The 13,045-nt window shown below is 42.8% G+C and overlaps 1 protein-coding gene across 3 annotated transcripts; it reads right to left on the bottom strand.

The window, feature by feature from the left end:
• Window positions 1-275: 275 nt before the first annotated feature.
• Window positions 276-8,985, bottom strand: LOC127771876 (glycosyl hydrolase 5 family protein-like). Of its 3 annotated transcripts, none has more exons than XM_052297823.1 (4): window positions 8,584-8,828; window positions 2,273-2,520; window positions 1,646-2,166; window positions 276-1,134 (listed from the first exon to the last, which is right to left on the bottom strand). In XM_052297823.1, the coding sequence occupies exons 1-4, from the start codon at window positions 8,755-8,757 to the stop codon at window positions 650-652; spliced, it is 1,428 nt and encodes a 475-aa protein (XP_052153783.1). In that variant the 5' UTR covers window positions 8,758-8,828; the 3' UTR covers window positions 276-649. The 3 variants fall into 3 exon arrangements, with proteins under 3 accessions (XP_052153783.1, XP_052153781.1, XP_052153782.1); XM_052297821.1 differs by lacking the exon at window positions 8,584-8,828 and adding an exon at window positions 3,681-4,096; XM_052297822.1 differs by lacking the exons at window positions 276-1,134; window positions 1,646-2,166; window positions 2,273-2,520 and adding exons at window positions 4,950-5,746; window positions 6,242-6,762; window positions 6,875-7,122 and having other exon boundaries at window positions 8,584-8,985.
• Window positions 8,986-13,045: the final 4,060 nt, after the last annotated feature.

Here is a 13,045-nt window from a genome sequence, read left to right as displayed (position 1 = left end):
ACACGTAGGAGAGTTGTGTACCATTGTATTAAGAAGGGAAGTGCAGATTTCCTAGCTGCATTATTCAGTAAATTGCTGAGGAACTCAAATAATATTGATCTCAGACTGATGCTCCTGTTGTAGTTTTTTGCTTCATCCCTCGAATCAAAGCAGTGACTTATGAGGTTGTTGAGCCAATACCTGTGAAATCTTCGGGGAAAAAAAATCCAACTATGCACAAGTTGAGATGTGCATGAGAAATTTCAATGACAAGTGGACAACCCATGCACGCGACCTCAATAACTGGACACCATCCCTTTGAGTGAACTTTGCAATGTTTTAAGCCATGTCAACATATACCAACAGTAAAATAATAACACTTTTTATTCTATATAGTATATCAGAGAACAAGCATGGTATTTTTCTGTACATTCCTTTTATTCTCTCTAGCTTTTGTACGCATAGGACATGTTTCAACAGAACTCTATAGAACAAGGCACAAGTGAATTCAATGGGCATCACTATATACATGTGGAGTTCTGTGTATTATTTTACAAATTACAATAATATAGTCATCCAATTGCCTTGATTAACTAGGTGGAACTTGGCCCTTACTCTGTCATATTCATCCACCACACGCAATCAGGATATTTTCGAAATAGTGCCATGGTTAACTAGATGATGTTGGAGACCAGGGACCATCAGATGGCAACTGCAAAATGGAGGTGCCTGTGTGTCTACTGCTTAATATAATTTTGAACCACTGGCTCTCGGGATTGCAATTTGGATCTCCGGTTAGGCACTTGCACGGATTTGTTGTGATGATACCATCAGGAGTGGCATCCAGGCATACTCTGGTTCCATTTTTAGTGAGTTCAGTCGAAATATGCATTCCTGAATTCGATATTAGCTGCCACTTTGAACTGGATTTGCTGCAATCGGTTCCAAGCTGTGCATTCTCACCGACAGACTTGGCCTGGAGGCATTGACCAGTGTGTTGCAGTACCAACTCGTGTGTTGATGTGTAGTTCCAAGCGTTTGATTCATCACATGGACCCAACTCAAGTGCCTCTGATGATTTCACCACGACACAAAGCCCATATAGAGGATGGAATATTACGTTGTAAGGTTCTTGGCTGTTCGGTAGACCAGGGCCTGGAGTGTAAATAAGTTTGCACTATTATCTAACTCAAGGAAATATAGTGCATATTGCAATGATTAAAATTTACCAGATTTTTACATGGCACATTACTTATTTTGTCTAATGTCTTACATACCATATTTTGTTTAAATGTCTTACATCGGCACTATCCATTTATCAAAGTGTTCTCTTAAGAGGGTACATGTCATATTGTCATTTCATGAAAGGGCTAAAACAATGCATGCATACTGGTGGATAATCTGAAATTTATATCAGTGCAAAATAAATTTCAGCCAACAATTAAGTACTGAGAAGGGGCCCAATCCTATGACGAGACATGCAGAAGTTTTATGTGTTGATTCACTAAAAGAGGTCAAATGCTTTTTTTTATTAGAACAGTCCAGTATAAAGTATATAATCTTACCACATAAAATTCAAAATGTAGAACATTCCAAAAATCTATGTTCCCATATTCCTGATAATGTTGCTAGACAAGAATAAAACTGAGATAGGCGAAGCACAAACCTTGAAATGGTGATTGCAGAGAATTGATCCTTTTAATAAAACTGGGATTTCTAGCTGTACACCAATCCCATGATAGCAATCCATATGATTCATCATAAGCTAGAGTGCCCTCTCTGATATAGTAACTCCCTTGCAGAGCCCAAATAGCCCAGTCCAGATCCATTTCAGCTGCCACACTTAAGAAGCAAGTGAGATAGCGGTTGTCCCCGGTGTGTGTGCCAGACATATCAAACCCAAACTCGGAGAAAAACAATGGCCAGCCTTGCTGAAGTAGGAAAAGTCCTTTATTCTTTATGAAACCAACAACCATCCCACAAACATCATTTTGGTTCTGAGATTCCCAGTTGCCACCATCTGAGAAACCATACCAATGCTGCTCAAAGACTAACTTTCCAGTAAATGATAGGTGAACTTGATTTGGAACCACGAAGTTGAGAGTGTTGTCGAATTCCAGGCCCGACAAGATAACAAGGACGTCAGGATTTGCTGTATGCACAGCTTCAGCACCCTCCTTCATGTACCTAAATGAGAATAGATTGTAAATGAAATTTTCCAATACCATGGGTCACACAAAAAAATCCCTATCAATTGAGATAAAAACAAGGCCTTTAGGTTTCAGTGACAAACCTGTACCACAAACTAACATTTTCATAGGGGCCCCGGAGTTCGTTCCTCAAGCTCACGCCCACAACATTTTTTGTTTTCCTAAACATTGTTGCCATTGTCTTGAGGCCATTCAACCATTCTTCTGGGTCAAAGTACTTGTCACCAAAGAAGCCATTACCATCAGTTGTGCTGCAGCACCATCCTGGAGTGGTCATTTGGTTATCAAGTATGACCATAATATTGTTCCTGGCCAAAGCTGACACTACTTCCTACAGTTGTTCAATGTTAACCATGTCAGATGGAATAAAAACCAGAGTTTTTATCATGTAAAAGAACTGTTTACTTTAGTTTCCTTTCATATTTAGTACATATAAACTCTCTATATACTCATGACTCTATGAGCATCTGTTTTCACAGATTACTGGGTCAACTAACTGGATAGCATTGCAAAAAGAGAGATAACTATAGATACTTGATTTGGATTAGATAAAAAGCAGTACACCTAATGCAACCAGTTGCCGTCTATCTTAATCATTAGAATAAATCCGTAGAAAGAAAGATCCGTTCTAGCTAGAGTATTGTGGCTTGTAAGATACCCTCTTGGACCATTAATTTGGTAACTAGTAGGTAATCTGTACACGTTCAAATTAAACTTGTTTGGAAGAAAATAAAAGGGGAAATGAAATCTATTCAAGCAACAACTACTGTTGGACTTTCCTGAAATAGAAAATATGATCAGATCTTTCTTATACACTTAAGCCCTCAACATGAAATTGATTGTTCTTATTAATAATGCAAAAATGGATATCCTAAAGTTTCTTTGGGAAGCCTTATGACAAGGTTGAGATGATATCATCTGATTTCAAAATCCATCATCTCCAAAGTTTTGACTTCTAAGCAACTAGTTTTTTTGTTAAATAAAACCGCATGGCCTGCAGTTGGTTTAGCTATAAGTCAATTGGTTCAATGCATACTGTTGCTTGCCACAACGTAAGTCTACAATCTTATGCATCATTGCATCGTAATGACTATTTCGTCAGACAATATAAAATTTGCATGGACTCCGACTTCAATGTTTAAACGGACACATAGCTTTCATCAAGATTGTAAATCAGTCTGTTCATCTCACACAAAGTTACTTACTTTTTTTGTATTCTATCAGCAAAAGACTAGTTTCTAGCGGCAGACACGGTAAAAAAATTGACCATCTTTGACTTGCTAACAGTAGAAACAGCTAGCTGCCAATTTAATGGTGGTGGTAAGAAAAACAAGGAACTATTTCTTCAGACTATCATTAATAAGATTTGGTTAACATTGCCAAAATCTAACGAGGTTAGATTTAAAAATGCCAAAATCTAAGAAAGGTAGAACCCCGGATAGCTCCAACAAAATTTTGCCAAGCCAATGCTTGCATATTATTTTGGCTCACCTGGAACACATCGATGAGGGGCAGGTCGAGGAGTCCGGGGTTGTTGACCCGGACGCCGGCGGCGGACTCCCGCATGCCGAGGCGCTCCAGCGACCACCGCAGCGGCAGGTTCGCCAGCGTGGCGTTGGTGGCGAGGTAGGTCGGCCAGGTGAGCCTGACACAGTTGAACCCCATCGCCGCCACGCGCGCCGCGATGTCCCCAAGGCCGCGGCGCGACAGGCCCTCCGCCGCCACGGGCTCCAGGTGGGACGCCCAGTTCGCGCACGCCAGCTTCACGCGCCGCCCGTCCGCGCCCACCACCCACCGCGACGCCGTCGAGAGCGGCAGCGGCGGGAGCGAGGCGGCGGCGGCGGCGAGCGGGAGCAGCAGCAGCAGCAGGAGAAGTGGAGTGGGACAAGCGGAGGAAGCCATGGTAACTACGGCGTCGCGGAGTGCCAACGAGGCGGATCTAGTGCGTTTAAAAGGCAAAAAGACGTGTGAGTGACAGGTGGGCCCGGACAACGGTGGGTCCCGGTTGCAGTGTCACGTATGGTCTTCGGGTCTTCCGCTTGGATAATTAGCGAAACGTGACAGCCCGGGCTCGTTCGGTTAAGCGGTTGGGGGCTTTAACTGCGGAAGCGCGCTCCGATGGCCGCCTCTCCTCGCCACCGCTACCGCCACGCCGGCAACGGCGGCGCCGGAGCCTTTCATACCTCGCGCGGCGTGGCTGCCTCCCCTTCCTCCCGCCTTGCCTACGCGCTCCGTCTGCTCCGCCTCGGGCCCCTGTTCGCCTCTCTCCGAGCAGAACGCACAACGTCCTTACTCCGTGCGCGTGCGGGGGGCACCCACAGGACACCCACCACCTGTTCGTGGAAATGCTCGACACCGGATGCGTTTCTCTGGCTGTATGTGCGGGCGGACTTACACACCATCATCGCATATTCGCATGGGCTTCGCCAAGTGCGGATGCAGTGACAAGCAATGCAGAGTTGATGTCTGTTCGCGGAAGTGAAGGAGAAACCAAAAATCATGGTGTGGCGCGAAGCAGGGGTTTGTTCAAGATGCAAGAACAGTAGTTGGTGTTTGCTGTTTACCGGCACGCTAACAATAGTTGTGTTCTAAGATGCGCCGGCTTGTTTCCTTTAGCCCCGCCCTCGACTACAGCCTACTGTCAACATCAATTTGTAATTTGTAACTTTTCTCTGTAAATCTTGATATAATTGGTTGGCCATGTCTTCGGCCAACCCGGCTAAAAAATGTTTTCACCCATGTCAACATATGACACCAACCATAAAAAGATATCCCTTTTATTCTCTGTAGTAGTGTAGTATCAAAGAACAAGCAGGGTATTTTTCTGTACATTCTTTTATTCTTAATTTTTGTACACATATGACAGGACATATTTCAACAGGACTCTAGAAAACAAGAAATCAATGGTACTACTACTGTACACATACGGTGTTCTGTGTATTATTTTACAAGTTACAATACTATAGTCATCCAATTGCCTTGAATAACCATCTGGAACTTGACACTTGCTCTGTCATATTCGTCCTTGATCAAATTCAAACAGGATATTTTCGAAATAGTCCAAGATTAACTAGATGATGTTGGAGACCAGGGACCATGAGATGGCAACTGCAAAATGGAGGTGCCGCCTGGTATGTGTTTACTGCTTAATATAATTTTGAACCACTGACTCTCAGGATTGCAATTCGGATCTACGGTTAGGCACTTGCACTGATTTGTCGTGATATTTCCATCAGGACTGGCATCCAAGCATACTCTGGTTCCGTTATTGGTGAGTTCAGTTGAAACATGCATTCCTGAATTTGATAGTAGCTTCCACTTTGAACTGGATTTGCTGCAACTGGTGCCAAGCTTTGCATTCTCACCAACAGACTTCGCCTGGAGGCATTGTCCAGTTTGTTTGAGTATTAACTCGTATCCTTTGGTATAATTCCAAGCATTTGATTTATCACATGGACCCAACTCAAGTGCCTCTGAAGATTTCACCAAGACACAAAGCCCAGATAGAGGATGGAATATAACATTGTAAGGCTGTTGACTGTTTGGAAGCCCGGGACCTGGAGGATGGAATATTCATTAATATGTATAGCTCAAGGAAATACAGTGCATATTGTTGTGACCAAACTTTTAGTGGACTTTTACAAGTTACATAGCCCCTTTGCCTACTTTCTTGCACATCGGCCTCTGTATCCATCCAAGTGATTTCTTTTCAAGGGACATGTTATAATTGTTATTCTATGATGAGGGCTAAACCAATGTGTGCATACTAGTTAATGCTCCGATTTCATATATGTTCCAATAAATCTGTTCCAACACAACCCAAAAAGGTGAAAAACTGAAAAGCGGTCCAATTCAACCAATGAAATATGCACAGGTTTTTTCTGTTGGTTCAGCAACTGAGGGTTCATTATAACTTCAATTTTACCAAAGAGCTCCATTTTTAATGTGATTATCAAAACGTAGAACAACAGCACAGTTCCAGAAATCTTGAGAGTTGTATTACTAACAACGTTGCTATGTAAAAATAAAACTGAGATAGGTTAAGTACAAACCTTGGAATGGTGATTGCAGAGCATTAATCCTTTTAATAAAGCTGGGGTTTCTAGCTGTACACCAATCCCAGGATAGCAATCCATAAGATTCATCATAAGCTAGAGTACCCTCCCTGATATAATAACTCCCTTGCAGAGCCCAAATAGCCCAGTCCAGATCCATTTCAGCTGCCACGGTTAAGAAGCAGGTAATATAGCGATTGTCAGCGACATGTGTCCCAGACATGTCAAACCCAAACTCGGAGAAAAACAGTGGCCAGCCTTGCTGAAGTAGGAACAGTCCTTTTTTCTTTATGGAATCAACAACCATCCCACAAGCATCGTTTTGGTTCTGAGATCCCCAGTTTCCATCATCTGAGAAACCATACCAGTGCTGCTCAAAGACTAACTTTCCAGTAAATGTTAGCTGAATTTGATTTGGGACCAAGAAATTCAGAGTATTGTCGAAGTTCAGGCCTGACAAAATAACAAGAACGCCAGGGTTTGCCGCATGCACAACTTCAGCACCCAGTTGCATGTACCTAAGTTTGGAATAGATTATAAACGAAAATTTTCCAATAACACGAGTCACACATAAAAGCCTTTTCAATACTTCTATAAACAAAAGTTAGACTCAGTGTGTAAGTAACAAACCTGTACCACAAACTAACATTTTGCTTGGAGCCTCGGAGCTCGTTTCTTAAACTCATGCCCACAACATTTTTTGTGTTCCTAAACATTGTTGCCATTGCACTAAGGCCTTTCAACCATTCTTCTGGGCCAAAGTACGTGTCACCAAAAAAGCCATTACCGTCCTTTTCGCTGCAGCACCATCCTGGAGTGGTCATTTGGTTATCAAGTATAACCATAATATTGTTCTTGGCCAAAGCTGACACCACTTCCTATGGTTATTAATTTAACAGGAGCAAATAATCAGAATTCAACACTTGATAGCAAAAATCTCGTTTACTTTAGTTCATTTAATGTTTAGTACGGATGAACTCTCCCAGAATATACTCCTGAGTATGTGAACACATGTTTTGGTAGATTACTGGGTCAACTAACTAGATACATCATTGCAAAATGTGAGATAACTAATACATCCCTGGTTTGGACTTCTTTTTTAAAAAAGGAAGCAAACCACCCAATGACCCCAGTTGCCATCTATCTTCAGAACATATTTCACAAAGAAAGATTTTATCTAGCTAGAGACTTTCAAGGCACCCTTATCTTGGACCATCAATTTGGTGACTATTAGGAATAATGTCATCTTCACATAAACTGGTTTGGAAGAGAAACAAAAGGAAAAAGGGAAAGCTACTCAAACAATTACCATTGGTTTTTCCTGAAATAGAAAAGGACGATCAGATTGTTGATTATGCTTAAACCTTCAACTTGAAATTGATTGTTCTTATTAAATAAGCAAAAAAAAAAAAAAAGAGGATACCCTAGGTTTCTTTGGCAAGTCTTGTGAAAAGATTGTGACGAGATCATCTGATTTCAAAATCAATAATCTGCAAAATTTTGACTTCTTAGCAAGTTGTTTTTGTTAAATTAAACCACATGACCTGCAGTTGGTTTAGCTATAAGTCAATTGATTCATTGCATACTGTTGCTTCCACAATTAAGCCTTATGCATCATAATAGCTATTTCTTCAGAAAAATGTAAAATTTACATGGACTCTGACTTAAATGTTCAAATGAGCCCATAGCTTTCAACAACAAAAAATGTAAATGTTCTTCTAGGTACAACGTTATCTACTCCATCCGTCCACAAATATAAGCATTTCTAGTGTTTAAATTTAGTCCACGAATATTTTCTATAAACATTTCTAGAGTATATTTCCACATTCCAAGTTTTGAACCATCCCTCATAGTTATATTCCCCTTCCCGGTGAATCAGATGGTGGCATAGGGATTCAACCAGGGTACATGAAAGTGGTTTCACCTTAACCTTACTTAATTTCTCCTACAACTCTTGGACGGACGAAGTATTTTCTTGCACTCTATCAGCGAAAATACTGCTTCCTCCGTTTCATATTATAAGACTTTCTAGCATTGCCCACATTCATATATATGTTAATGAATCTAGACGTATACGTGTGCCTAGATTCATTAATATCTATATAAATATAGGTAATGCTAGAAAGTCTTATAACAGATAGTAGCATCTAGCGGTAAGACACGGTAAAATTTGGCGCCATCTCGAACTTGCTAACAATAGAAACAGCTTCCATTTCCCATGGTGGTTGTTAAAAAAAAACCATTTCTTAGAACTGCCATTAATAATAAGTTTACTTAACAACTTGGAGAAACCAACGTTGCCATTTACTCCGTGTTTGCTTATTCGAAGAGACGCTCACCTGGAACACATCGATGAGGGGCAGGTCGAGGAGTCCGGGGTTGTTGACCCGGACGCCGGCGACGGACTCCGGCATACCAAGGCGTTCCAGCGACGCTCTCAGCGGCAGGTTCGCCAGCGTGGCGTTGGTGGCGAGGTACGTCGGCCAGGTGAGCCTGACGCAGTTGAACCCCATCGCCGCCACGCGCGCCGCGATGTCCCCCACGCCGCGGCGCGATAGGCCCTCCGCCGCCACGGGCTCCAGGTGCGACGCCCAGTTCGCGCACGCCAGCTTCACGCGCCGCCCGTCCGCGCCCACCACCCACCGCGACGCCGTCGAGAGCGGCAGCGGCGGGAGCGAGGCGGCGGCGGCGGCGAGCGGGAGCAGCAGCAGCAGCAGGAGAAGTGGAGAGGAAGAAGCCATGGTAACAAGTGTGGCCAACGGTGGCGGATCTGAGGGGGGTTTAAAAGGAAGATATGTGCTTATGACAGGTGGGGCCGGGGAAATGGTGGGTCCCAGATGCAGTGTCACGTGTGGTCTTTCTCTCGGATAATTAGCGAAACGGGACAGCCGGCTCGTGCGGTTAAGCGGTTGGGGCCCAAAGCCCAACTGCCCAAGCGGACTCAAATGGCGGCCGCCGCCGCCGGGATCGGCGGCGGCTCTCCCCGCCCGGCGCCCCCAACCGCGCCGGCGAAGGCGCCGGAGTTGTGCATTCCTCGCGGCGTGGTGCTCTGCGACGTGCGTCACGCTGGGGTGCCCTCCTCAAGTCGGGCGCGCGCTCGCCACCTCGCCCTAATCCGTCGACGCTCTCCTCGAGCTGACGCCACCGCACTCCCCGCCCATGGCACCTTCACCGCCCACGCGCTCCGCCTGTTCCTCCTCTGCCCCTGTTCGCCTCTCTCCGCACGGTTGTACAGCATCCTCCCTCGTCGGCGCTGGTCACTCGGAGCCGGAGGACGCCCTCCACCTGTTCGTGGAAATGCTCGACGCCACTGGCCCCATTCTGCACAAGCACAGCACACTGTCGCTTGCACCTCTCGAGCCCACCTCGAGGATGTGCGCTCTGGATTTAGGCGCGGCGTCCAGGCTTACACCACCATCAAGCATGGGCTCATGTTTGATCGTTTGCTGGCTGTGGAGATGTCACGGCATCACTTGGTGCAGTTCGACGCCATGGAGGACAACGGCGCGGTCACGTGAAATACAGTGGTTCGGGGGCACTTCAAGAATACAATGGTGGACGTGTATGCTAGGTGTGGTGATCTTGAGTTTTCTTGACAAGGCGCCGAGGTTGTTCGATGGAATACAGGTATGCAGTGGTGTGATGTGGTTGCATTTGCTCTGTTTGGATTGCATTGATCTCTGGATACACAGTTACACACAGACGGACCTATGTCTGGAGGCACTTACTCTTTTCATTGAGATGCAGACTACCGTGCTGTTACTGAACCCAAAGGAGGCTACTGTAAGTCAGTAGTACATAAGGAGGAAGGGTCTTACTCTCACCGTTGTTCTTGGCACTGCTACTGGTGGACTTCTATGCGAAGTGTGGATGCAGTGACAATTCAGATAAGCATTCAAGTTGGTGGCTGCCTGTGAGGAACTCGGAGGAACACCGGGGCTCTTCTCATCCATGTGTGAGGCCAATGTTAAAGCCCACGGACGTGGCATTCACTGGTGTTCTCCTGTCTTGCAGTTCACAGCTGCTTAGATGAGTAGGATCGCAGGCATTTTGTTAGCAAATGACCCGGGATTATGGCGCCAGCCAAGGATGGAGCACTATGGCTGTATGGTTGATCTGTTAGTGCGGGCTGGACTGATCGATGAGGCATATCAGTTTATCAAAACCATGCGGTAGAGCCAAATGCAGTAATTTGGAGGGCACTAGTGTTTGCCTGCACTGTGCACACAAATGTTGATACTAACATGCAAGATGCACTGAGGCATCCACTGGATCCAATCAGTCAATCACACTGGACTGATCCAGGGTGCACTCTGATTGAGCTGGAGGGTGCATTCTCTTTGAGTTCTTCGCTGAAGACAGTGACCATCCCGCCCCCACCCCCAGCTGATGACGGAGATATATGCGAAAGCTGAGGAGATGATTGTAAGTATCATTATGGCCAGGTACAGATGATGCAAGGCTCGACTTTGATCAAAATGAGAAGGAAGCCTCCGTTACACATCACAGCAAGAAGTTGGCCATTGCCTTCAGCCTGGTGAAATTGCGTCTCGGTGCAACAATTCAGTTATCCAAGAATCTGAGAGTGTGTTTCGACTGCCACTCTACCACAAAGTTGATCGCAAAGGTGTACAACACGGAGATTGTTGACTTGTGCGTGGCAAGAATAGATTTCAATCACTTCAAAGATGGTTCTTGCTCCTGCAATGAGCCAATGATTACTGATGAGTTGTTATACTAATTCTCTCTGCTGAGCTTTCTTTTATATAGGAGTATATAAGAGGCGCACCTGATGTCCTGATGTCCTGATTCATTCGTTGGAGCAGAGAGTAAATAGTACTCCAAAATATCGAATATCGTTTACTGTTGGAGGAGTACATGTAACAACAATTATCATTTACTGTTGGAAGGAAAACCTGCTAACCTGCTATAAGCCAAAATAATACTAGAAAAAGACTTGGAAGGTACTGTAACATCAAGTCATCAACTGGTGTGAAACTGTGAACTGTGTGCAGACCACATGCTACTGTGGGTGTGTTTAGTTCACGTTAAATTAGAAGTTTGGTTGAAATTAGAATGATGCGACGAAAAAGTTAGAAGTTTCTATGTGTAGGAAAGTTTTGATGTGATAGAAAAATTAGAAGTTTGAAGAAAAGTTTGGAACTAAACTCGGCCTGTGTTACGCATGAATTCAAATGAGGAATCAACCTCTCAAATTCGTGCTTAGCTTTTACGGAAGGGATACAGTTTGCATTTTGAATCTTGAATACTCTAGTCATCCCATTACCTTTCTTACCCATTACAACCTCTGTTTCTTAATATATGATTGAGTTGACCTTTTTAAATTTGTTTGACTATCCAAGTTTTTTCTACGAATATTTGTGCAAATAGATTAAACATGCTAGACATGTTTAAAGTGTTTTGATGACGAATGTACTGGTATTCTTTTCGCTCTAATTAAGTAACTAATTGAATAAATATTGTTGGTTTTAGTTCAAGAAAAAAAAAGCCATTCGTGTTATTTATTAAAAAAACAGATATACTTCCTCCGTTTCACAATGTAAGTTATTATAACATTTCTCACATTCATATTGATATTAATGAATCTAGATAGATATATATGTGTAGATTCATTAACATCAATATGAATGTGGGAAATACTAGAATGACTTACATTGTGAAATGGAGGGAGTAGTACTTTACACCAACCCTTTTCTATTTTAGTTTATAGAGTAAATGAAGTAACACTATCAAAAGTCAAAGCTATCAGCATCTCGCTTCTTTTCATTTTTGTATTCTCTTTTCTATGTCATTGAAAGATTAAACCTGATATGTTTACATCGACAAAGAAATGATGATTTTATGTTGCTCTGATACTAAAACAAAAGTATTCCCTCCGTTCTAAAATATAAGAGATTTTAGATGTGAGTAAATCTCTTATATTTTGGGACGGAGGGATTAGTTAGTCGTCACTAGCGGGTAGGCTCCACACAAAATAAACAAGAAACGATGCATATATTTCTAGCGTATTTATTATGCTTTGCTACTTATCATAGATACGGAATACATCATACATGCATTAACTGATTAAAAGGATAATGCTTATAAACTCTTACTGGTTGAGCCACAGCTAAGGCCTGGTTTAGTTCCCTAAATTTTTTTTTCCAAAAACATCACATCGAATATTTGGACACATGCATGGAGCAATAAATATATATTAAAAAAATAATTGCACAGTTAGGGGGAAATCGCAAAACGAATCTTTTGAGCCTAATTAGTCCAGGATTAGCCATAAGTGTTACAGTAACCCCACATGTGCTAATAACGGATTAATTAGGCTTAAAAGATTCGTCTTGTAGTTTCCAGACGAGTTATGCAATTAGTTTTTTCATTCGTGTCCGAAAATCCCTTACGACATCCGGTCAAATATTCAATGTGACACTCAAAAATTTTCTTTTGGTGAACTAAGCAAGCCATAAGGGGCCGTGGAAATATGAACGAAATAATCAAAGAAAATTTATGATGAAAACTTCTATAATTGTCTGTTTACAACTTCCCTCTCTTAATATGAAACATACGCAAGTCTTTTGGGTATTAAAAAATATATTGGCTGTTTAAAAAGCCAAGTTGAAAAATAGGTTATGATAAGAAAACCCTCAAACTTAAATTCAAACTACATTTCAAAAATTAATTATTTGACTACAGCAACAAGCAAACAAAGAGTCAATAATTCTGATAGAACAGACAAGCCAAATAAGATATCTCCTCCTGACATGACATACATATAGATAGATAAACTCA

Source organism: Oryza glaberrima, chromosome 4 (assembly GCF_000147395.1).
Source record: "Oryza glaberrima chromosome 4, OglaRS2, whole genome shotgun sequence".
In the NCBI taxonomy this organism is placed as follows: Eukaryota; Viridiplantae; Streptophyta; class Magnoliopsida; order Poales; family Poaceae; genus Oryza; species Oryza glaberrima.
Note: the sequence above shows the minus strand (reverse complement) of the source record. Positions and strands in the feature narration are given on the sequence as shown.

Bases quoted from the DNA above. Each gene is read 5' to 3' on its own strand.
- LOC127771876 (XM_052297821.1), bottom strand. From the start codon at position 4,091: ATGGCTTCCTCCGCTTGTCCCACTCCACTTCTCCTGCTGCTGCTGCTG. The intron at 2,521-3,680 runs GTGAGCCAAAAT...GAACAACTGTAG, and splicing joins CCCTCATCGATGTGTTCCAG to GAAGTAGTGTCAGCTTTGGC. The intron at 2,167-2,272 runs GTTTGTCACTGA...ATTCTCATTTAG, and splicing joins AATGTTAGTTTGTGGTACAG to GTACATGAAGGAGGGTGCTG.